General features: G+C 43.0%; 1 protein-coding gene across 1 annotated transcript in view; it reads left to right on the plus strand.

Annotated features, from left to right (window-relative positions):
* The window catches only part of STAB2 (stabilin 2), a gene marked incomplete at its 5' end in the record, with an annotated part of 78,382 nt that overhangs the window by 36,700 nt on the left and 16,496 nt on the right, over positions 1–25,186 (plus strand). The window contains 24 exons of the mRNA XM_010021693.1: positions 1,704–1,840; positions 2,184–2,298; positions 3,260–3,337; positions 3,515–3,607; positions 3,716–3,823; positions 6,414–6,545; positions 7,596–7,733; positions 9,073–9,123; positions 10,318–10,413; positions 10,882–11,077; positions 11,552–11,647; positions 12,909–12,954; positions 13,558–13,631; positions 15,133–15,258; positions 15,790–15,863; positions 17,644–17,715; positions 20,359–20,478; positions 20,914–20,961; positions 22,113–22,196; positions 22,300–22,446; positions 22,829–22,980; positions 23,290–23,344; positions 23,878–24,054; positions 24,137–24,226. Of these exons, the coding sequence (XP_010019995.1) occupies positions 1,704–1,840; positions 2,184–2,298; positions 3,260–3,337; positions 3,515–3,607; positions 3,716–3,823; positions 6,414–6,545; positions 7,596–7,733; positions 9,073–9,123; positions 10,318–10,413; positions 10,882–11,077; positions 11,552–11,647; positions 12,909–12,954; positions 13,558–13,631; positions 15,133–15,258; positions 15,790–15,863; positions 17,644–17,715; positions 20,359–20,478; positions 20,914–20,961; positions 22,113–22,196; positions 22,300–22,446; positions 22,829–22,980; positions 23,290–23,344; positions 23,878–24,054; positions 24,137–24,226 (2,505 nt within the window). The remainder of the gene's footprint in view (positions 1–1,703; positions 1,841–2,183; positions 2,299–3,259; positions 3,338–3,514; positions 3,608–3,715; positions 3,824–6,413; positions 6,546–7,595; positions 7,734–9,072; positions 9,124–10,317; positions 10,414–10,881; positions 11,078–11,551; positions 11,648–12,908; positions 12,955–13,557; positions 13,632–15,132; positions 15,259–15,789; positions 15,864–17,643; positions 17,716–20,358; positions 20,479–20,913; positions 20,962–22,112; positions 22,197–22,299; positions 22,447–22,828; positions 22,981–23,289; positions 23,345–23,877; positions 24,055–24,136; positions 24,227–25,186) is intronic.

Consider the following 25,186-nt stretch of genomic DNA (forward strand, 5'->3'; position numbering starts at 1 on the left):
TGGCATTGTATGAATAGAGTTCAAAACCAGTTCCCACTATAAAAAGCTTAAAACCTAAATATAAGAAGTGTATAGCAAATGCGTGGCAAACAGAAAGGAACAGTGATATACCAATGAATAGCATTAAAAGCAGAAGGCACAGCATATTAGCTGCTTTCCTGCTTTTCAAAGTTAGATAGCTTAGGGATCCTTAAAGCACACAGGTGCAATAGGGTCCTCAACGAGCTGCTTGTAAGAGAAACCAATGTGGCTAATTTAAATCAGTTATCTGCCTGGCCCTGGTTGCAATAGGGTCCTCAACAAGCTGATTGTAAGAGAAACCAATGTGACTAATTTAAATCAGTTATCTGCCTGGCCCTGGGCTGACTATATCACTGTACACTGTAAAGAGAAACTAATGAAGTTAAAGAAATGAGCACAATAGGAAGGGTTGTTCACCTGCTAATGTGCTTTTTAGATAATGAAGCAGTGTAGGGAGGAAACCAGGACACAGAGTCTGTATAATCTATTGAAACAGGGATGTGGAAATCTCTGGTACACTTCAGAGAAACAGTATCCCTTTAATAATGGTAGCTACAAACATGAGCAAAATAGGAAGGTATATCCATCTGTGGGGTTCTTAAGTTCATACTTGAGCAGGAATTTGATGTTTACCACTTTTCATAACCAAGTATTTTTCTTGCTGATCAGGAAGGATGAGAAGAGGAAGTCTGTTGCTATTTCTACAGTTAAATATTTGGAAGGTGACAGTGATGATGACTAGAAAGATGGATGATCTTAACAGAGACAAAATCTCCATGTATTTAAGGGAGCCAATTCCCTTCTTGACTTAAAACCCCCAGTATTGAAGGAATATGCAAAACAAGCCATATTCCAGGCAATTTACCAGCTGCAAAACGGTAGAACACAAGCTCATACTCGTCCCTCAAGTACGACAGTCTCAAAAGTTGTGGAGCCTGTCAAAAGTCTGGAGAACCACATCTTCAGCAAGACCACATTCAAATCTTTGGCTCTCCTTATTCTACTCCACAAAAAAAAATCCACACACTGGAAAAGTCTCCAGTGGACGCTCTCTCCATCTTAAGGCAGATACAAACATATGGAAGATGAATCAGTCCATGCGTGATACAGAGCCCACATCTCCCATCTAAAATTAGAGCTGTCACAGCAAGCTAGTGGGCACAGATATCCTTTGGACATCTTGAAAAATCCCAGCCATGTTAAATAGTCTTATTCCAAATGGGAACACTGTGTCATGTGGGTTTCTTATTTCACAGTTCATAATCCTTCCATCTATTAAACAGCATGGAGTGTTCTGTAAAAGCAGGTTATCAGTAGTTATCAGTATAAGTTATCAGAAACCACTCATACTTATCACCATGATCTATTTTTAAGTGCATAAAATAGAATCCATGAGTCAAAGTAACTTTTGTAGGAGGAAACTTAAGTGTTTCATCATAAAAAATAATTCTGACCTTCTGCCCTTTAAATGCTGGCAATCTAGTCTGTAAAAAATAGACACCCATTTACCATTTTGTACAGCTCTAAGTACTTTTGTTCAAGTCATTGCGCAGTTTAATAGTTTTTCCCATGTAGGCTGGTCACAAAGCACGTCACATACTCCACCTTGCTGGAAAGTCACCAGATGCTATTTATAGATCATCCTTAGGATGAATTATTTTACCTTATTTACTTTCATGCAGGAGGCTGAGATAAACTCGGTATTGTCCAGCACCTCAAACCTAACTGTCCTTGTGCCTTCTCTGCAAGCAATTGAAAACATGGATGAAGATGAGAAAGCATTTTGGATGTCAAAAAGTAACATCCCAACTCTACTGAAGTACGTTAATGGTTTGGGGTTTTTTAATGAATTGCCTTCTGTGGCAAACAAGCCTCTGGCTTGAAGTTACTAGAGCAAGACAGCTATTACGATTTTAAGGGAGGGACATAGGATTCCCCTTCTAGTTAGAGTGGCATAAATCCCTGTAGCAACTCCACTGAAAACAAAGGTATTATTTGTATTATGTCAGAAATGTTTAAAGGCCAAGCTAAAATCAGAACATAGCTGAACTAGGTATTGTACAAACAATCCCTGCCTTAGACCACGGTTTCAGACACACTAAGCATATTTATTGGGAAAAAAGGAGAAAATACAAAACCTTCACATCTTTAATTTCCTTTAGGTATCATGTATTGACTGGAGCTTACAGCTTTGCTGATTTCCAAAATTTATCGTCCTCTGACATGCTGCCAACATCTCTACAGAGCAACTTCCTACACTTGTCTAAAGAAAATGGGGTGAGATGGCCTCAAACCACTGTGGTATCATACACCAAACTCTGACCACCACTGCCACCAACTTCCCTGTATTACAAAACCACACAGACATTGTAGGTGTCTTTAAAAAAAAGACCTTGACATAAAATTAAAGGAATAAATCAATTACATTGGGCCCTCTGGGAGAAACATTAACTTGATTTTCTCTACTGCTTTACCTAGATGAAATCTGTCCATAATATTATTTATTCCTAATGTCCCAGTAGCTGCTGCAAACACTGGACAGTCTTGTACCCAGGTAGAAGAATGTTCCCTGCCTGGAGCAGCCTGGGTGAACTAATTTAAGACAAAGAGCATCAAGAAAACCAAATAACTTATTTTAGGGAACTGCGAAGGTAGGAGGAAGCAGTGATACCTTGCACATGTCTATAACCTGATAGTCCCAAATCACCCGAAGGTATTTTTAAAGATAAATAACTACAACTGACAGTCCTTCCCCCTCAGCCTTCTAATTTAGTACTCCATGTTCTGAGGAGGATTTTCTGGAAATACAAATGGCACATTTAAGCACTTCACCCGCATTAAGGAAGGGAAATTTCCCCCCACCTCCATGCCCCAAGGGAAGAAACATGAATGGGGCCCTTCAAAACTGCACAGAAATGGGAGGGCATGAATTGGCACAGGGCTTCACCCTGCCATGGGGTGGGGATGAGCACACCTACCACGAATAACCGCCCCAGTGCAACCAGCCCCGTGGCTTTGCTGGTCTGAATGCAGGTAACAGCACAGAGTCCCAAAGTCACCTCCAATGTGCATGGTTCTTTGAGGGCAGTTCAGCCTACAGTGTGGACTGGGGCAGATGAAGCCATGGTGGAGCCCCAGGCAAGCATCTGGGGAGGTGTGGAAACCCACAGCATGAACCGCTGGGAAAATGCCACCACTGCAATGAGAAACCAAACCCTCTATCCCCTCTCTCTTTCAGAACGTCACCCTTGAGGGCGCTCACATCGTGGCTGGTGACATTGCATCCACAAATGGAATCATACACGTTATCGATAAGGTATACGGCTGCAGGGGGAGGATTTGTTCCTCTGCACCACAAGCAGTAGAAAATAATTAGCAGCTCTTGGAAAAGAAGTATTTGCATGGAACAGCATTTTGGCCTGCATCTGATCCTTGCAGGTGCAACCACAGCATGTGCACAAGTGCTGACGTGGGATATCTGCTCCCTTTTCAGGTCCTGACCCCCCTCCGCAGCACCGTCATGCCGAGACTGCTGGCCCGCCTGGAGCAAATGCCCGATTACTCCATTTTCAGAGGCTACATTATTGTAAGCTCTCATGTTGTTTTAAGAATGGAAGCAGTTCTCTGTTTGCATTTGGGCTGGTATCAGGCTATCAGTGGCCATTCTGATTTTTGTTTGTGTGTTTCACAACAGCAATACAACCTGGCAAGTGAAATAGAAGCTGCAAACACATACACGGTCTTTGCCCCAAATAATGATGCCATAGAAAATTACCTAAGGGATAAAAAGTCTGCTACCCTGGTAAGTATTACTCACAAGACTTGTCTTAAAAACTCCGTATCTCATCTCAGCTTCAAGAGGATGGATTGAGATGACACAGAAATATAATATCTAAGACATTTCATCAACAGACTATTGCAAAGATCAGTAGAGGAATGACCAGGAATAACACTGAAATGAGTTTCCTAGGTGAATAAGTCCAGTCCCCTGACATCACTGGTAACCATATTATTAATAACATCACAAACATTCTGACTCTTTCAGAAACTATCCAGATGCTTGCCCTGTCACTCCTGCAGGAACGCTATTGCCCAGCCCCTTTCTAACCCCAGTTTACAACCACCATTGGCCATCCCAAGGCTCAGAAAACTTTCTGATGTTTTCTTGGCTAAAAAGATTTCCTTAGGCAAAGCCCATTGCTGCTGCCCAACCCCAGGAGCCCCATACCAGGCTCATGCCTGACCTGGCCCCCAGCTCCTCCCATCATCACAGACATGGCTATCCCACCTCCCCAGCTGACCTCTGTCCTTGTGCCCAGAGCTAGTTTATGGTATTTTGACAGCACACCTCTGGCCAGTTTATATCCCTTTATTCTTATGCCAGGAACATGCTTTAGCTGAAACAACTTTCTGGCATTTGTGTCCTGACATATTTACAAGGCCAAAGAGTCTTCTCAAGCCTGTCAGTCTCCTCCCAAGATAAACTAACATTTCCTGCATCACCTCAGTGCCTTTCTTCATGTTTGTTCCAGTTTGAAACAGCTTTATAGAACATACGTACCGAAAACCACACCTTGCAGAGGAAGCTTCACCCATGACTTGTTCAATGACATTAATACTCCCCTACCTCTTCCATAAATATTTACCCTGCCACACTCTGTCCCTACTTCCACAGTCTCCATTTACAGCCAGAAGCCGAGCAGCACAAGGTTCAAATGACTAGTCCCAGAATATTTTCCACCAACCAGCAGACCCACAACAAATTTCCTACTTGCTGCCTCACCGGAAGAATTCATGCACGATCAAGCTACATCTGCTCAAACGAATTTGGATGCTATTTTAGTTGTTTCATGACACAACATCATCATTTCTGCATCACTGTAAGAAGCATTTATAACAAACTTTGAGAGACAGATAGGACATCAATCCCATTGGATTTAGGTTACATGTGCAAAGAAATCTTTTTCAATTCCACTACTCACCAATGTTTCTTCTGTCTTTCTTCCACCCTCCCAACCTTGCCTGATGCGGCAATCTGCAAAAGAAAAATCAGAAAACAACCATAAGGTTAAGCCTGTCTAAGCTTTATCCTCTTCATGAAACACCTTGGGAGAATTCTGCCACCGAGGGAAGAGCTCAGCACAGGGAAGAGATCCCATTTCTTGTCCTTGATGAGGCAAGGTTTTGTTCTCACTCTGCTGGTGATGAAAGAATTGAAGATCAATGAGAATTAACTTTCTCCAAAGCATCCAAGTCAGGAAGATTTAGCAGATTTGAAACCTGGTGGAGATTAGCTCTTACTTTCCACCTTCTTCCCTACAAATATTTCTTTGCCAAATGGAAATCAAAATAGAATGGGTCCCACACTGAGAGATGTAAAGACCACTATTTCACCCTGTGGGCAAAGCCAGGTAACATTACATATCTTGCAACCTGGCATTGCTTCATGCTTTCACATGCTTTTGAAGGAGTAGAAGAGCAAGGAGCAGCATGAACATTCAGAACAAGAGGACAGCAGACAACAGGGTTTCCTGCAAGCACCTTTTATTACAAAGGCATACAACTGCAGCAGCACTATCTCTGTTGTCTAAGCAGCTCCTAAACCCTCCAAATGTCCCAGCTTCTCTCAGATGTGCAACTCAGTAAAACATCCTACTTCCTCCTCCTCCAAGTCAGGGAGAGCTCTAGAAGTCCCCTGCTCCAGAACAACATGCAGAGAAGCCTTAGGAAGTCCTTACAAAATGTTGACATACAGAGAACAATTTCACCACATCAATGAAAACTAAATACACTCTAGAAATGAGGCATAGAAAACTTTCCTACTAACAGGTGTGGCTCCAACACTTCATTGACTGATGATCTTAATGATTAAAAAAAACCAAACCAAAAGCACAAACACACAAAAAACAAACAAACAAACAAACCCCAAACACACCACAACAACAAAAAAATCCCTATAAATTACTGTAAATGTTCATCTATGCATGATTCAGGGATTCCCAAAGGAAGAAGGAATGGGTGTAGGGGACATATAAAAACACTCATGAATATGCAACTACTCATGTCAAATGAGCTCATGAAGTTCAGAGTCCTAAAAAGTCATCCAATCGACTTTTCCCTGAATCTATCAGTCAGTTCTGTGCACAGAAGGAGGCACTACTGGGCTCAAGCAAACTTTGGTTTTGCCAGTTCAACAAGCCTTTAATTCCGCGTGGTCAATTAAATTTTCATTATGATAGCAATGCAGGCTCTCCATGGTAGCAAATACAAAATAACCTGCCAGATGGAGAAGCTTCTCCTCAGACTCAGGTGATCTGTGTTTGCCTTGTACCCTTTGGGAAAATCCATCCCTAATAACTTTTCATGCTTTGTGATGTTAACTCTGTTTGCAGAGTGAAAGCCAAATCCGCTACCACATTGTGCTGGGTGAGAAGCTCCTGAAGAACAACCTGCACAGCGGCATGCACAGGGAGACCATGCTAGGGTTCTCCTACCAGGTTGGGGTCTTCCTCCATGATGGCCAGGTACTGTTGTTTGCTGTTGTTTGCAGAAACAGGTTTCCTGCTTTTTATGAAGCCAGCTTCAACATTAAACTAACATGCAGTCAAAAGGAGCTGTGCAGCCCCCCATTTGCTCCCAGGATGTAATAGCACAAAAGTTGACACTCAAATGCAATGCCTCTCTCCGACCTGCTTAATTCAAAGTCACCCTTGAAGGGACCTTTGATTGAATTTGATTTCAATTGGGCTGTTCACATTTAGCATTGCATTTTAGAAGCTGCTGTGGTGGATGTCTAGCTGCTACAAGCCTGTGTTGCAAAGCACTCATTAAGGTGACTTCCAAGAGCTATTAGAAACCTGCCTTCAGTTATAAAACACTAATTCTATTTTCTGTGGATTTATTCTACTTTTAATCCTAAGAGCTCAAAGCACTGGGCAACAAATATGAATTGCCTTTCAACACCACTCATGGGAAAATCAGGTATAGTAAGATTAAGCTACACAGCCAACTCTGTGGCACAGCCAGGAGGGGAGCTTGGTCTTCCTTCTTCTCTGTCCCAGAGATCCCTCTGGGCACAGGCAAAGGAAGACAGAAAGCTTCACACCAAAGCAGTTTCAAGCCCTGCTCTTTGCTCGGCCCATGGCAGACCCTCAGAAAAGCATCTGCTCATAAGGAGGAGCGAGATGATGAAAGTCCTCCTTGAAGCTGCAGCTGCTGGAAGGGCTTCCCTGAAGCCCCTCATCCCCCACAGACAGCAAACCCAGCTCTAGGCTTGCTTTAGGCTCCTTCTTCAAATGCTTCACCTTTACACCCTATGGTGGAAAAAGCTGCTCTGCCAAATCCTGTTGCTAAGAAACTTCAACATACTCTAAGTCCTCTCACACATTCCAGTCCAGTGAAGCTCTTAAATGCAGCAACTGGGATGTAAGCAAGTGCTTGAAATTAGCTGTGTTCATTGGTTTTCCTGAAATGAGACTCGTACATTGCTCCTTCTTTCGCCTGCTGCTGCTCTAGTTGCCATACAGCTACCACTCAGCTCTGCTGCTTTCTAACAGATTGCATTTCTTTTGCAGTTATTCATAAATGATGCGCCTATAAGCTATACAAATGTTGCAACAGACAAAGGAATTATCCATGGATTGGGAAAGGTCCTGGAAATCCAGAAGAACAGATGTGACATCAGTGATACAGTGTTCATCGTAAGTGGTTCTGTTTGTACAGGTGCTGAACAGCCCATCAGAGAGACTTAGAGCCAAACACAGCTCAAATGTACAGGATAAGTGACACTATTTCCTAGTAAGGAATGCATGTATTTTCCACAAAGGATATTCCTACCTGAGTTTTAGTATCTATTAAGACAGCTTCAATCTTGCTGTCAGTGTACTGACAGCCTGGTTAAAATATAATCAGAGTAGCACAGGGAATAAGAAATTCCTGAGCTTTAATTTTCAGAAAATAATAGTAATGCATTATTCTAATACATATTTTTAGCCAGGCCACTTGTTTATAAAGCAAACAAGTGTAAAAAAAATGGAAGATAGATTATTTTTATTAAGGATTTTTTTTCATTCCACTGCACACACACGCGAACTCCTCGTACCCTCCACGTAAACCTTCTCCCACTTTTGTTACTTTTACATATGAAATACAAATGGGTTTACATTCCTCTAAAGAATAGGATGTGATTTCCTCAAGCTGGCAGAGAAAGGTTTCCTTTGTCTTTTCTCCCAAGTCAAAAAGCACAGCCAACAGGAAGCTTACCTCACTTTCTACGGAGCATGCAGCAAATTACACAAAGAAGAAAAAGTGAGACTTGTGCTTTGGTTAAAGCAAATTTAACAGGGTTGACCTTTTGCAATTTCTCCTTGGGATACAGTTCCATATTTGAGTGTATTTCACTCAAGGCTTTTCCAAAGCTTTGCTCTGTCAGGTCCTTTGCACATAGACCTTTGTTTTCCCATGGAAAATTATTTTCCCCACTACGTCCAAGCGCAGTAAAATACTTCAACATTCATTTAAGCCTTGTTAAAAGCAAGGACATAGTTACCTAAACAGGAATAATATTAGATATTGTGTACTGGGTGCAACAGCTATCTAAACATTTTGCAGAAACTGAAATTATTCACACACATGTATAGCACAGGATATACATGTGGTGTGAGTTTTCCGTTTCCAAGCTGCCCTTGCGCCACAGGAAAACTGTGTCCAAGCTCAGGATTTGCCTCTTATCATGCTTTAGGTGGGAAGGCCCTTGGGAAACATTGCTTTAGGAGAGCAGAGAGAAATACCCAAAAGAGCTTTCCTTCTCCTGACCACTGGGACGAGGCTTCCCATGAGGTGCCCCTACAAAGCCACTGGTTGGGATGATCTTCCTTTCTGAGCAGAGCAGCTACCCTCACCACCTTTACCACAGGGGCTATCCTGACTATGCACCCCGAGGGCTAGGTTTAGAATATAGCTGGAAATTATGCATTCTCTATTAAACAAGCTGTCTGCAGCTCTATACAGTCCATTAACCACAGTTTACCATTTGTGTTGTTTAAGGAAAAGTGCAGAATTTGTTCACAGCCATCAAGCTGTCCCCCGGGAACAAAAGAAATAGTAAGTATTTTATCATTAATGCTAATATATATATATATATTTTAATCAAAACTGAGTATAGATTTATTCAATCCTGGTTTTAATATAATCACCTCAGTTTCAGCAAAAGTTGTCATAATTACTTCAGCCTGCTGCATACATTGCTTACAGTCCATAGACTCTATCCAACGTAAGATCAAGGTAGGGGAATCAAGGGCAGCTTAAAGACAGCTTTATCTTGAAACTATGCATTGGTACAACTGAAGGCTCTTCAATCTGCAAAGGTTACCTCTACCATACAAAACTGAGGCAGCTGATACATGGTCTGGAGTTTGCTTGCTACAGGAGGAATTACAGAAGCAGCTTTGAGCCCTTCAAATCAGAGATGGTACAAAAGGGTAAACTCAACCTGTTCCCAGCAATATGAGTTAGGGTCACAAGGAGACTTGGAGATTATAGACACTTTGGATGTCCAACACGAGAACTGCAAATATTTAGCAGACCCCCGTCAACCTGATGTTCCTTGGCACCTAAATTTTTCTGGGAAAGCCCCTCTGTTGAGATTATACAAGCATATTTTCCTTTATTATTTTTATTTTGGCATTAATTATGCCAGTAATGGACTTTCAAAGCAGATCAAGTCCCACCTACCCTATTAAAGTAAGTGGCTGGCAAAGCCAAACTAAAGTGCTCACCAGTAAAACTCAAGAACATTAACATTTCCTTTACAATGAACAGCTGGATGGATGCTTATATCAAACTCTTAACAAGTGTACAATGAGACTGACAAGTCCTCAGCAAGCAATCTTTCCCAGCTGTGTCCAGACCTGGAAGATAACGTTTCAGCAGCTGGTTTTGCAGAACTTTAGCACTCAGTTTTCCAAGAAGAATTGGGAAGAACGAGAAATGTGTCAGAAAAAATAAAAAATTAAAAATAAAAATAAAAGAAAGAAAAAATGTTTGTCAAACTTCAGAAAAAGAATCTGAGCAAAGGCAGTATTACACGTATCTTTAAAACACCACAGGGCACTGACTTAAATTGATTATATGTTCGTTAGGAAAAAAAACAAAACATTTAACCAATGCGTTTTTATTTCTGAAAGTATTTCCTTAATTTTCATTGTGAAATGAAGTGCACAGCATGCGTAAAGTTAATGTCCCATTTGTTAAAACATTTGAAAGTAACTGATCAATATTACACCAATTTTTGTTCAGGCAGGGGGGAAGAAACACTGCATCCTCTCAGAAAACAACATGAGGATGTACACCATCCAGATCGGGTGCCAGCCAAAGTGTGCTAAAACGGTCATTGTGAGTACACCATGCTTAAAGCCAGGAACACCTACCCCTGAACTTCACCCTCCTTGTAATCCCTGCTAAACACACATAGCATATCAAAGCAGCCCGACAATGTATTTATTGGCCTTTGTTCTGGATGCAGCATGGATGGGAAGGTTAACTGCTGACAGCTGCAGCATAGGAAGGGCTGGGAGCTGATGTGGCACAGAGGAAGCACAGCTTTGGGAAGGGTAACTCCACTCTTGACCACAGTAATCATATCCACCTTTCCTTGGGGTGCTGGAGGTCCCACCAAGGAGCTGGTATGGCAGCCTGAGGCCCAGCACATTTAGGAGCATAGCAAAGACCAGTAGACCTGAAGTGCTGCTTAAAATCCAGATCCCCTCCAGCCAGCAGCAGTCCCAAGAGTTGACACCCGTGCTTGCTTCCCTGCTTGCTACCCTGGCCCCAACCCTCAACACGGCATTTCTGGGCTTCCAGACAAGAGAATGCTGCGCGGGCTTCTTTGGGCAGCAGTGCCAGCCCTGCCCAGGGAAAGCAGGGAATGCCTGCTTCGGAAACGGCATCTGCATGGACGGCATCAATGGCACAGGCACCTGCGAGTGCGGAGAGGGCTTTGTCGGTACAGCCTGCGAAAGCTGCATCAAAGGCAAATACGGCCGCAACTGTGATCAAGGTACTGAGCATCCCCAAACCACACCGGCACCTTAGCTAGTCTTGTCAGATCTCAAAACCTAGTCTTGAAAACACCATTAACCTCTTTTCCTTCCTGTTATGGTATTTAATCTCTAATCTCTTCTTTGGAGATGGTGCTTCCTACACTAGCATGCTACAGGCTTAGAACAGTATTCAGCGAGAATTATCCTCTTCAGCACTGCTTTTTCACCAATACTTTCCCATTAAAATACAGTTTCAGCCCCTGTATTTAGGAATAGAGGAAAGACAAGCATATTATGAATACAGACGTATTTTCTAGTTAGAAGCCAATAGACAAAAGCCAAAGCATTCCTTGAAATAGCCGAGAGCAGAAGGTGCCATCAGCAGAAGACATCCAAGGCCATCCCTCCTGCCCTTCCTTCCCCTCACTGCCTTGCTGTGCACACTGCTCCCCTGGCCAGGGACAGGGGTTTCCTCCCATTTCTCTCCACAGCATGCACTTGTGTCCATGGGAAATGCAGCAGCGGGATTGACGGAGACGGCTCCTGTGATTGTGATGTTGGCTGGAGAGGGGTGACGTGTGACACTGGTGAGTGTTCCCTCCTTTTTTTTCTGGGGCAAGAAGCAAGCGTTTCAGGAAATGCCAGAACTACAGCCATGACCAGATCCCAGTGCACTACCAGACATCCAGCAGCTTCCCACATGCAGTGAAATACAGGTGACACTCCTGTGCTATGGCAATTAATTACCTTATTAATAGAGTGCCAGCTGAGTAACTGATCATGACACTTAAATGCCCTACTTAGCTAATCCTCTACCTGTGTCACCCTGTACCTGTCCCAGAAGAATATCCCATTTGTTGGGGCTACATATTTTGCAGAGCAGAGTTACCCAACGCATTTTGATCCTCAGATCAAAAGCCTCTAACATGCTTCAATAAGTTGATTTAGCCATACAACACTGGATATTAAATTATGTTCTTGCTAATATAATAAAAATTAATTAGCAAATAAATCATCTTGTGTTGGTTTAATATATCTCCTATATCTAATAAAATTACATTTTAGTTACATGTCATTAGAATGTATTCAATATTTCACAACTTTGTATATAAAATAAAAAATGGTATAAGCACATTAATAATATTCAATATCATTTTTAAATTTGCTTAGGGAAAAAACAGTAATCGTAGAATCAAAGAATGGTTTGGTTGGAAGGGACCTTAAAGCTCATCCATTTCCAAACCCCTGCCATGGGCAGGGACACCTTCCACTAGACCAGGTTGCTCCAAGCCCCGTCCAGCCTGGCCTTGAACACGGCCAGGGATGGGGCAGCCACAGCTTCTCTGGGCAACCTGTGCCAGTGCCTCAGCACCCTCACAGTAAAGAATTTCTTCCTAATATGTAATTTAAATCTCCCCTCTCAGTTTTAAGCCATTACCCCTTGTCCTGTCACTACATACCCTTGTAAAATGTCCCTCTACAGATTTCTTGTAAGCCTCTTTTAGGTATTGGAAGGCTGTTACAAGGTCTCCCCTAACTTTATAGTCAAGAGTTGCAATGGTTGCTGAGCAAACTTCAGTTCCTTTAGAAAATCTACTTTATATAATTAAACTAATAATGTGCAAAACTCACCAGACAAAATATAGATGATAACAGGTAAAATATTTTCCTGGCAATATGATTACACGCCTCTTCTTTCCTCACAGGTAAGTGCTACCTGCTTATCTGGTGCAGAACTCGTAACAGACTCAGGTTTCTATGGTGGGAAGCAAGGACTGGGAAACTAGAAGTATGTTGATGCAAAAGGTTCTGATCCCTGTTCCTCTTCCTTTTTTTTCCTTCTTGCAGAAATCAAAGATGATGCATGTAACGCCTCATGCCATACCAGTGCTAAGTATGTATAAAATCCACTTATTTGGAAGAGAGGGGAGATAAAGGGGTTCTCTTGCAAGGCAGAATGTATAGTCCATCTTGCTCTATGTGAAAAACATACTAAAGAACTAACTAGTTTTCAAAGGAGCAAGTGACCCCCACTGAGCCATTTGCTGAAGTGTACCTGCTGCCTGGCATTGACCAGACAGCAGGATTTACATTACCCAAGACATTTCAAAGACAAGGAAAGGTGAGGAGTAAGATGCCTGGCTCCCACCCCTGTGCATCAGTTCTGCTGCATCCCTCTAGAAATCATGTGCACAGAAAGAAAAATCTGTGCACAGTTTTTGGGAGAGCAGGCATGCAGCTTCTGGGGTTCCCCGTGAGAAAATAGGGCACTTGGTGACCAAAGAATGCATTTTTAATACTTAAAATAACACATCCTAAATGCATTTGGAAAGCTTGGTTCAGCTAGGTTCATTTTTATGGTTGTAACTACATCATACTTCAAGGTTAAATGCCTTGGTGTTTCTATGTGGCACTACTTTTGGAACAAAGCACAAAACCAAGAGCTGTACAAAAGACCTATTAGTAATGTTGTCTCCCTCCTCCCTACTTCCTTTAGCTGCCTTCTATCAAATGACACTGCTTACTGCAAGTGTGCAGCTGGGTTTGAGGGGAACGGGACATTCTGCACAGGTAATGGACTTTGTTTCTTCCTTTCTGGAAAAAAAGCAGAAACCAAACAAAGCATGTTGGAAGCACACTGTGGTCACGGTGGAGCTGGTGAGAGATGAGCACTTCCCTACGTGCCACTTCAAAACCAGGAATTGCTGCCAGTTTGCTCAAAACAAATAAGAGCCAGACAGGTGTGGGTTCTTAGCAAACAAAGGGCTCAGAACCTCCGAGCTGTGAGGCATTGTGCTAAGGAAGACCAGAGAAAAGGGAACATGCTGTGCACAACCCAGGCCCCATTGTTTACAGAGTAATGAAACCTGGATTATGACATTTACTCCTTTTCCCAACAAAGCCCAGCAAAGAGAGGTCAATTCAGGGTACAATAACACTTCCAGCTATTGCAAGCTGTATAGCCCTGCCATTTCCTCAGCTTTCTCTACTTGCACAAGTTTCTGGGGTGGTAAAATCACCAGAGAGATATGAGAAAGGTGCTCAGAAAGGGGCAATAAGAGTTTATCAATTGTGTCCCTCCAAGAGTCTGGGATATCCAGACTTACAAAATAGGCTGCTTCTGGTTACAGTGATTGTAATTAATTCTACAGTTGCTTTATGTAATCCTTAACCTATTAAAATACTAATGCATTTTGGAACAGAAGCGTATTTGTCTGCTTACTCACAATGGCAGACAAGGTCCTAATCCAAAATTTTAGCACTCTGGCTGCTTTCATTTTCTCTTCTGGTAGAAATCAACCAAATCCGGTTTAATCTACTGGTGGGGAATACCCCATGTGCAGGAAGAGCTGAGTAACACCGTAATGTCTCTCCACTCACTTTTAATCCCCTATACAGGGGTCCTGGGCAAAACCAGTTACAGAACAAGTCATGTGTCAGTCTGGCTGTTACAGCTGCTGAATCAGCTTGGGGTCATTTGAGGCAAAAACTAAAACAATGTTTGGGATGATATGATTCACACTGAAGATCAGAAAAGGCTTCCTCCCTGCCCTCAGGGTAGCCCAAGCAAACTCAGTTTGCAAGCCTCTCACACACCCAGAGTTGGAGAAATGGCACGAGTATCCATCTGAATAACAACCAGGACTTTTTGTCACAGGAGGGCTATGTGGTATCACGCCCCAGACCTCCTGCAAGGGAAGGCATATGATCTGTGTGCAGAAAAAGGCAAGCGAAGGGGAAGTTTCAAATGGTCATTTAATCTAGATAAGAACATGAAGGTCCCTTTTTTGTGCCTGGTTGGAATGGGCAGAATCTGAAGATTAAAATTTACTGAAAGTCAGTCCTGGATGAATTCTTACATTCCGGACTAGAAGCATCTTCTCAGCTTTCCCTATGTAATCAGTAAGATGTATTAAAATCTGGCACTAATGAAGTCTATGACCTGTTAAATCAGAAAGACTCTGTTCAGAAAATGTCAGCAAATTCCTTTAAAATATAGAGACAGCTTAACCTGAAAAGCAAAAAGCCATTTAAGCACATTGATTTAATCTTGGTTGTTGACACTGTTCAGCTATTGATGCTTGCAAGACCAGCAACGGTGGCTGTTCTGTCAAGGCAGAGTGCAGAAGAACAACGCCTGGCAACAGAGCATGCGTCTGCAATGCTGGGTACACTGGAGACGGAATAGTCTGCATCGGTAAGCATTTGCAGCTTCTCGTGTATCACATGGAGGAAACTTATGGGAGCAAGTTTTCCTGTAGATGGGAGATCCTTCTTTCCCTATCCTGATACTACTGTAGACCTTGGTGCCAAAGGCATCGCTACCTGCCACGTGGTTGATACTACTTGGCAAACTCTGCAACTACAGCAGTGTGGGGTGACACCAAAGCTTATTAATAAATATCCATCTCTCTACAAGGAGATCCTTGTAGAGATGGAAAGATCCATCTTCAGCTGCTTGATATGCTCACACTCCTCTGACCACTGCAGACTTTAAGATATATAGACATTGTCGTACCATACATCCCCAAGTATGTTTTTAGAAATGCTGATGGCAGGGCTTTAGCCTTCACCAAGACAACTGTAAAACCTAGGCTGAGGTACTAAATAGGAATTAATTTCATTGATTCACATAAATCTGCATTCCTAGTATGCTTTACTTAAAATTATCCCTTCTTGGCTTTTCAGAAGTCACTCTTCTTTATTATACTGTTTCTGTTTTATACAGAAATCAACCCTTGTCTGGAGAACAATGGTGGATGCGATAGAAATGCAGAATGCACACAGACTGGGCCCAATCAAGTGAGTACTTTGTCAGCGCATAAAAATAAGACTGGCCAAGTATTTGCAGCTTGGTAAAGAAAGATTTCCCCATCTCAACCTTGTTTTTAAATTGAAAAATAGATTTCATAACAAAAATTCTGAAGGTATGTGTTTCTCTCAAAAGGTATTCGAGGGGGTTTGTGAACAAACATGAAAAACATAATAATTTCAGTAAAAGTAATTCAGTACTTCAGAGGAAAGCAGGGGTTTGCTGTTTCAAGTGGTTGTTTTTCTCATTTGGGAGGTTTTGATGTGAAAACCTGTCAGTATTAAAGTATTGCCAGATAATGTTTGTTTTATTGCTATAGGAACTGCCCATGAAAAATTCCATTTCAGGCTAGCCCTTCTCCCAGCATAGCTCAAATGTACTCACAAGGAAACAAACCGGCCTGAATCACAGTTCTCATGTAGAGGTTACAGCATGCCAGCATCCACTCACACCTCTGCTGTTCTGAGTCTCCCATGCACAAGTACCACATAATGTCCAAAGAGAAAAAAGTATAAAACAGCAAGGGGGAAAAGCAACAGCAAATTGTCCAGGCAATCAAGTGACTCAGATTAGTGTTTCTATTTTTCTAACAGTTACAGAAAAAGCTAAACACCCTGGTTGTAGCACTTCTTATCATCCCCCTATATATGGGCTGTTGGCAGGACTGTAATCCTCTAGGAAACAAGTATTTCTTCAGGAGCAATGCAGGAAATAGAGACCAGGAGTCAGAGGCCACCTTCTGCCTTCCAGTCATCCAGGGACAGGAGAGGCAATAACCCCATCAACCCTTTCTGACACTACCGATCCACTAACTCTTTGCCTTGACTGTCATTTGCTCTGGCAGAAGCACAGAGCCACTTAATTGCTTTGAATCCCTCCAGACAGGATGGGTGATGGCTATTTTATACACCCTCACTGAGGCTAGTAGTAGTAGCTACAGGATTATTTATACTTCCTTACCCATAGGAATATAGTTAATGTGGGAGCAATAATAAGTTCTACTACAAAATCCGAGCACTGCAGAGGCAAACTTACAGGACAGAAATGCATCTTTTCTGTAGGGTTTTCAATCATCCACATACGTACAACACTACTATTACACTGCCTAGCAGTTTTATTTCTGCCACAGAAACCTCCTTGAATTTTCACTCTCCTAAACATTAAATCTGAATTCTAAATCGAGAACCATTAAGCAGTGAATTGGAGAGGAAGATAAGCCATTTCTTTGCAACCATGTTAATTTTTCATCTTTGTGATAACTGCAAGTGCAAAACAGAGTAGTCATGACCTGTCAAATGCATTACCACTGCGTGGGAAGCTGTCAGTAACATCAGGACACAATTCCAAGTGTATTTTGAAGATACGTTTCATCACATAAAAAACAGGGGAAGGAAAAAGAGGGGGAATATCCATCTATGCAAATAAAACAAGGGAAACAATTTAGGGATTTAGCCTGTTTTGCCAGCAAGATGACTATGTACAAATGTCAAAGGGGCCATTAAAATGAACAGAACAGCAGAGGAAAGATGAATAGGCATGGAAAAGGGCAAATAGAGTCTCTTGGAAATTGTTATTCCCCAATCTCAGCCTACAGTTGCTCATGCTGGCTAAGAATCTGCCACAGGAGAGAGGACGTACTTTTAGCTTTATAAATTGTACATCATATCACTGTGAAATAATCTGGAAAAAAAAAGTAAATTAAATATAAGTATGCTGAAAAAAATAATCAGACATATTTCCATGTACACGTTTTCTGGTTTTGCTTTGTAGGCAGTATGTAACTGCTTGAAGGGATACTCCGGAGATGGCAAAAAATGCACATATATCAGTCTGTGTTCACAAGTAAGTATCCATTTAAGGAGACTATTTAAGGTCTTGTTATAAGCATTATGAATTTGGGGGTTGTATGCCCAGAATTAACTTCTGTTAACCTAGCTAATTTTTAAGTGTGCTTGGTTCAGTACATGCTTTACTGTTATCACTATTTTAAAAACTAAGTATGCAGTAAGGACTTTTCCTGGACATGACACAAGAGAGGGCCCAGACTCATCACTGAGTCTTAAAAAAACACTTAAATTAGATCTAGAGAAACAGACCCTAGTATGTAGTGGTAAAATATGTCATCCCTTCCTGGCAATTTTTTTGTCATTGCTAGAGTTGATATAAAAAGTCCCCATAAATTTGTGTTTGGGACACAGAGGGCTTGCAACATTGCAATTACTATTAAATAAATAAATAAATACGAGCAGTTTCTAGGCAAGACAATTAAAGACGTTGGTTCAAATTGTAAGAGAGAAGCGTGATTTACTACTACATGTTACCTGTAACAGCGGAAAGAAATATCTACCGTTTAGGTTATTGATGCTCAGGGGACAGCTGTAGCTGTTTAGGAGCCACATGATTAGCAACCAAAGAGAACAGTCTGCAGTAGATCAAAATGCATATTTAACAGTCTTCTGTCACTAAAGTCCTCTGGTGTGATTTAGTATCATGTCTGTGCAGCCTGAAAAGGAGAAATGATCGAGTATCAGCATACACATCCCCTTCTCAGTCCATCATTTTTCTAGTCTAATCAGAGTATCAGTTCTCACATTGCTGGGTCATTACCAGTGAAATTCATGTTGGGGAAAAGAATTACTGAGGAGGCTGGGCATGCCTGCGTTCCCTGGAGAGGTTTTCAGCAGAGGTCCCAGCCTGAAGGCTCACCTAGAGCAGAGCTCCCACAGAGCAGTCAGAGCGCAGAGCTCTGCAGCCCCCATGGCCATGTGCTGTATCTCAAATGCATGCCTGCGGATGCATCATACAGGTGAGCAACACCACAGCAGAGGCAGGTTAGTGAATAGTGAAAGAGGGGAGGAGGTTTTCATCCTCCTACCCACCTTTTCTTGATGGGGAGGTTAAAAAAAACCCAACCAACCAACCAACAAAAATCCAAATAGTCTTCACACAAGCCGTTTTCCTCCATAACACACAACCCAGGACTTCCCATAGCATTTCTCATTCTGTCCCTCACTTGTGACTACAGGCTGAGAATTAGCCACATTTGTTCCACACAAGCTAGCTCCCACACTGCAAGCCACATATTTGCAAGCAACATGGTTCTCTGCACCAGCCGTATTACTCTGCTTCTTGGCAAGCTGCAGCAGGGACATATCCACTCTCTCGTGCACACTAATCCTTTGTGCTCTGAGCACAACAACAATAACTCCCACTCTCCCAGACTGGCCTGGCAGCAGACTTTCTCTAACCTTGAAAACATTGCAGAGACGAAAGAGCAAGGGCAAAAACAGAAGCTGGAGGAAGGGAAGGTCAAAGTAATGAGCCATTGCTTCCTATGATTTTATATGCTTTTGCTTTTTCCTATGCCTTGTCCCAGCAAGTCTGCTTCCACTTTACTAATTATGCCAGGCTAATTATACATTAAAAAAAAAGATAGCATTGAGAAGAATCAGTGTCAGACCAGAGGCTAATCTGGCCTCATGATGGCCAAACCTCTGTGCAGCACAGCTGTACAAGAAGTATGATAAACCCAAGATTGCCAATAGTCCGCCTAAAGCTAGCCAAATAAACAGCAAGTGCACCCAAACCCACCACTTACAGCCAGGGCTCAGTGCCTGTCAAGTCAGGCCCCACTGGTACCTCCCCAAGGAGCTTCTGCTCCCGTTCACAGCTCACGGGAAAGGCTCCCTGAGATGCCCAGCAACAGAAAGAGCACCACGAAACAAGCACAAGGAAAGAAGACAAGATGGCTTCTCAATTTTTCCTGTTTTGTTCTCAAGGCCAGCATAGAAACTTATTTGCAAGCTGAGGTGTTAACTGGGGAGCACCTACTTGTGGCTGGGCAGGGCTCAAGGCCAGCACACTGCTCCCGGATGAGCGACATCTCCCCTTAGCACAGGGACCTTCCTGGAGGCAGACAGCCGGGTGAGGTGCATCTGCTGCTGCAAGCCCAAGGTTGCACTGGTGGTGGGCACAGCAGCAGAGAGATGTGTTAGAGGAGAGCTCCTGTGGCAGGTCCCTGTTCCAGCTGGCCTGGGCCATCGGACAAAGAAAAATGGACGGCTCCTCCAGAAATCCATGCTCCTGGCACTGTGAAAGTGATTTACAGCTGTAAATAGTTCCCTTTGGTGTACGTCAATGCTGCTTCAGCAGAGCAGCTAAAGCTTATCCCTAAGGTCTAGAACAAAACTTGCATGGAAGTCTTTCGGATCCTTATAGCACCATGAACCAAAGGTATAAGGAGGGAATCAAAACTACATCCTCTGTGTAAAAGGAGAATTATTTCTTATGAACCTTAAATGCTCTTCAATGTTTGCAAGAAAGTATACAGGATCAGAAGTACTAGTAAGATCTGGTTTCAAAAAGCTGGGATTAAGTCTTTCTAAGGTAAAAGAAAAAGTATGTAAAAAAAAAAGTGGTGCACTACAATTGTTTAGTACACCTGGCAATGAAGGAACTAACTAATTTAAATGTTGATCTTACAAGAACAACGGAGGCTGCAGTGAATTTGCCATCTGTAATGACACCGAGCTGACAGAAAGGACCTGCACCTGCAAACAGAACTATGTTGGGGATGGATTTAAGTGCCGAGGCAATATCTTCCAGGTAAAGTGCTGCACGTGTTTGCTGTCCTTTAATACAATGTTACTTATTACAATGGTTGTCTCTTGAAACATGCCTTTTTTTTCTCTTGGACAAATTGGTAAATCTACTCCAGGATTTTAAATAATCCCGATCCAAGAAACCACAAATAGGAACAGGATGCTGCAATATAAACCTACCTGCCCAGAAAAAAAAAATCAAACTGGTGGACAACCATTATGACTGCAGTGCTAGGGAGATAATACTGGTCTTTTTAGGTTCCAAAAAAGCCTTTTCTTTGCTAGAGCGAGGCAAGAACTGAACAGAAGCAATTCAGAGGGACAACATTTATTCCAAACCAGAAATTCCCTTTCTTGTCCGAGTGCTGCATTTGTTTGCGCTCCACAGATGTTGCCTCACATTTGCAGCACTGTTACAAAGTCTTGTTCTTGATTGCAGGAACTTCTCAGGGACTCCAACACATCTAGGTTTTACTTCCACTTAGAGGTAAGAAAAGGTTGAGTGGGAGGATTTTTGGGGGGGAGGGGAGAGATGGGGGTATCTCTCCTTTTTTTTGCCTCGAGGGTGTCAGGAGTTGGGGAGTTGGAAAGAATCTGGCACATACCAACATCCTTCAACTTAATTGGGACTGGATTTGGATACCAGTCACTAATATTGGAGATACTCTAATTTAAGCTTTTAAAATGCTCTAAAAACCTCTGGAGTATTAATGATCAAGACCAAGACCCTGGGGAAAAGTAGGGCCTCCAGGCAAAAGCTTTCACATATTCACAAGCTGAGATCTGCCAGCACATCTCTCATAAGTCTGAGTGAGCAAAAACCACTCTTCTATTACTCTGTCTGCGTTTCCAAACTGTGGCGCTGTTTTCAGTTGCCACCCTGAAACATCACAGGATGCTTTGTGTGTTGCTGCATGGCCCATGTGCACTGCCAGCTCTCACTGCTTTTTGGAGACCGGCAGTAGTAATTCTCTGTTTATGCTGAGCACTAGGGCACAAACCTGTATACTGGCCTGCTAGTCTAACAACTCATGTTCTAGCTTCAGTTCTGCTACTATGGTAGATGGGTGGATGGACGGCTTCCTCTGCCTTTAGCAGAGCTCTCTTGCTATTTTAGTTTGTCAGCAGCCATGGCAAAGTGCCCTAGGTTCATTTGTACCTCCTAACAGCAACTAATCTACTTCTAGGTGTGAGCAACCACATATCAGCTAAGAGCATGTACAAACACATGCATGCTACCCACTCTTGCTTTTCTCAAGGTGAAAGGGTTTCTTCGTCCTCCCTTGCCCAGGGGGGACTAGCCCTCTCCACCTTCCCCTGTGCCAAGTGTTTGTTGCAGACTTTTCTTCTTCTTCTGTTTGTTAATGCAGAGGAAACAGAGATTTGTCTATAAGCCAAAAAAGCAGAGAGAAAAGTCTTCCGTTTTATACCTGTGGACAGAGGTGGCAGATGGGACTGGGAAAGAAAGTCCACACTGTACAAGAGAGTTTCACCCTTGCGTTGCAGGGAAGGGAACCCAACACACAGCAGCAACAGGGCTGCAGGCACCACCTCCCACTCAGCAGGGCTGTCCCCATCATTGCGTGACCTTCCGCACATTAACAACTCATTACTGCTTTGTCCTCTTAAATTTGGCAGGCCTTGTCTATCAGAGATATTGCAGGCCCTGGTCCTTTCACTCTGTTTGTACCTCGCACAGATGTACTAAACAGCGACCCACGAGTAAGTAAGAAAGCCAGAATCTTCTGATGAGCTGGCCAAGAGTTTTTGGATTCAGATGCCTAGCTCAACTCTTCCACTTCTCCAACTCCTCCTTCTGCTTCAGGTCAAGGACTGGATTGCCAAAGGAGTGATGGCTCAAGTCCTTCGGTACCACATGGTGGGTTGTGCCAGTCTGTTGTACAACGACCTGACAAGAATCACCAACATCACCTCTCTCCATGGGGACCCGATACACATCAGCTATTCTCAGGTAATGGAGCATGAAGAGGCAGGGAACATAATAATAGAACAGTTTGCTCTCATCCAGCTTGTTTTAAAAACCTGACTGGTTCCCTTTCCTCCTCTGATGCACAAAAATGAATAAACACCATTAAAAGAAGATTGCCCATCCAGCTGAAGTGTTCAGCATTTATCTGCTATACCAAGAGTGGAGTTGTACAACCCTTGCTTTGACACAAGTTATTTTATCCTCAGACTCTGGCTTTATAAGCATGATGAGAGCTTGAAAAAGCAAAGGGCAATTTATTAAAACTGAAGCTGCTGTTTGCTGCAAAGAAAGGAAATCTGGCATCAGCCACACCCTCACCCTCACACAAGGTTCCACAGAAAACATGTTTTTGTTGCCTTTCCAGAACTCACTGGTTTTGAACAACAATGCTGAAATCATACTCAGCGATGCTGTTGGCACAAATGGCGTGATCCATGTCATAAACCAAATCCTGGTCCCATCACATATGCAGGATTTCCCCCTTCAGAAGGTATGTGCAGCTCATTGCCATTCTCAGCCCAGGGGCTTTTCCACACTTACTGTTAGATATAGAAATCATAGAAGTCACCGAAAAAGGTTATACTAGAAAAAACCTTATACAAACATCATTTTACACTGCTGAACAAACTGAATGTTATATTTAAAATTCATACAGGAATTACAGTTATGCTAGGAACAGTATAAGAGGACCTCTGCACAAGGCTTTTACAGTGGCTTTGATTTCATAATAAGTGACTCACAGGGGAAAACAAGCTAATATCTATCTTTTAAATACACATATAATGTATTATATAAATTACTGAAATTCTCTTCTTTGTAGGAAAGCCTTAAAATGGTCGCAGCCAAACACGGATACATCCTGTTCAGCAGTTTGTTAGAGGTAAGGACACAGAGACAGCAGCCATTGACCAAAGGTTTTAAACACTTTTTCTAAAGACAAAAGCAGAGACATGGCACACGGTATCACTGGCAGGAGACTGTCCAGTGAGCCAAAGGGCTCACTACACATCACACAACAGACCTGGTCACCATGTGTCTGTCTCCCACAGAGGTGAGTTATCAAGCAGAACCACAGCCACCTCTCCCCACCCCATTCATCTCTGTCCTACCATATGTGAAATTACATGACCAAGGTTTGACCCAAGAGTGACTTTTTGAACCCAAAGTCGGGCTGTCAGCCTGGTTTTCAGTGGGCAGCCCTGGGAGATGAAGCACTTCTGAGAATTCAGTCATGTAACTCAACTCATGCAGCTCAACTTGGGCATCTGGTTTTTAAAGTCATGGTGTTTGCAGTCTGGTGACCAGGCAGCCCACAGGTCACTGCATACCAATTATACCAGACATTCACCTCACAGGGTCCATGTCATTCTAGATGGAGCATTAATCCTCCACTCCTGTTTTGGTATGTTGCAGAAAAACAACCTGCTTGGGCTGATCAACGACCCTATCCACAAACCCGTCACGCTCTTCTGGCCCACAGACACAGCTATCCGTGGGCTGCCACAGGAGCAGCAGGACTTCCTCTTCAAGAAGTCCAACACTGACAAACTGGTGCAGTACCTCAAATTCCACGTTGTCCGTGATGCTGCGGTAAGACCTCGCTTCTTAGGAGCATTGCCAAGGCCAAGACATGCAAGCCCAGGCACATGCATCTCCCCTGTTTCCTTCTCAGGTGCTGGCCTACCAGCTCCCCCGCTCCACCTCACTGAAGACCCTGCAGGGCTCCAACCTCAGCGTTAGCTGTGGGGATAGCAGAGAGATTGTAAGTGTTCACTCTGCCGGTACACTTATCCCTTGCCCCTGCTGCAGGATCCCCCCATGCAGACCCTACTGTGTCTGTGCATAGCCCCCAGAAAGGGTCAGTGGCACCAAAACTCAACTGGTGTTCACCAGTCCATGCCAACAGCCACAAAACCAGGGCAGTCACCCCAACAAATTCAAGCTAGATGGTTTGCAGGACTCCTGGGAGCTGTCGTTTTCTCTGCTGTAAGATGCTGTTTGTTCAGAACAGTTCTCGGTTACCCCAAAACTGAAATACCAGCACATTTTAACTTCTTCTACAAGGAAATACACAACGGAAAACCATGAAGATGAACCTGGCTTTGACAGAAGCCCCATAAATACAGCATCTGCATGCAGACTCTGGTTTGTAAGCACTTAAAAGCCAAAACTGACTGCTGGTATGCATACAGCCTATTAAGCCAGAGCAATGGCACATTTTTCTTTGCAAATTTATCAGATCATACCTGAAAAACATCTGCCTCTGAAAACATAGAATCATAGAATAGTTTGGGTTGGAAGGGACCTTCCAAGGTATCTAGTCCAACCCACCTGCCATGGCCAGGGACAACTTCAGCTAGATCAGGTTGCCCAGAACCGGGTTCCCCAGACCCACAGCCAGCCGGGCCTTAAACATCTCCAGGGATGGAGTATCCACCACCTCTCTGCGCAACCTGCTCCGGTAATTTTCCACCCTCATTGTAAAGAATTTTTTCCTCGTACCCAGCCTAAATGACATCCAGCCTTAGTTACAAGACTAAGCTTAAATGTTCATAAGGTAAACCTGTGGACATAGGGCGGGGTACTCTGACTCCTTCAGGCAAGGAAAAAGATCTGCCCGTCTATGAGATTATAGCATTCATTTATAGGAAGAGAGGTCCCCAGATTGGTTTCAAGCCCCTACAGCTGTTGGTGTTACCCGCGGGGTAGTCTGACACACCAG

The sequence above is a fragment of the Nestor notabilis genome, unplaced genomic scaffold (assembly GCF_000696875.1).
Source record: "Nestor notabilis isolate BGI_N333 unplaced genomic scaffold, ASM69687v1 scaffold1579, whole genome shotgun sequence".
Taxonomy (NCBI): Eukaryota; Metazoa; Chordata; class Aves; order Psittaciformes; family Psittacidae; genus Nestor; species Nestor notabilis.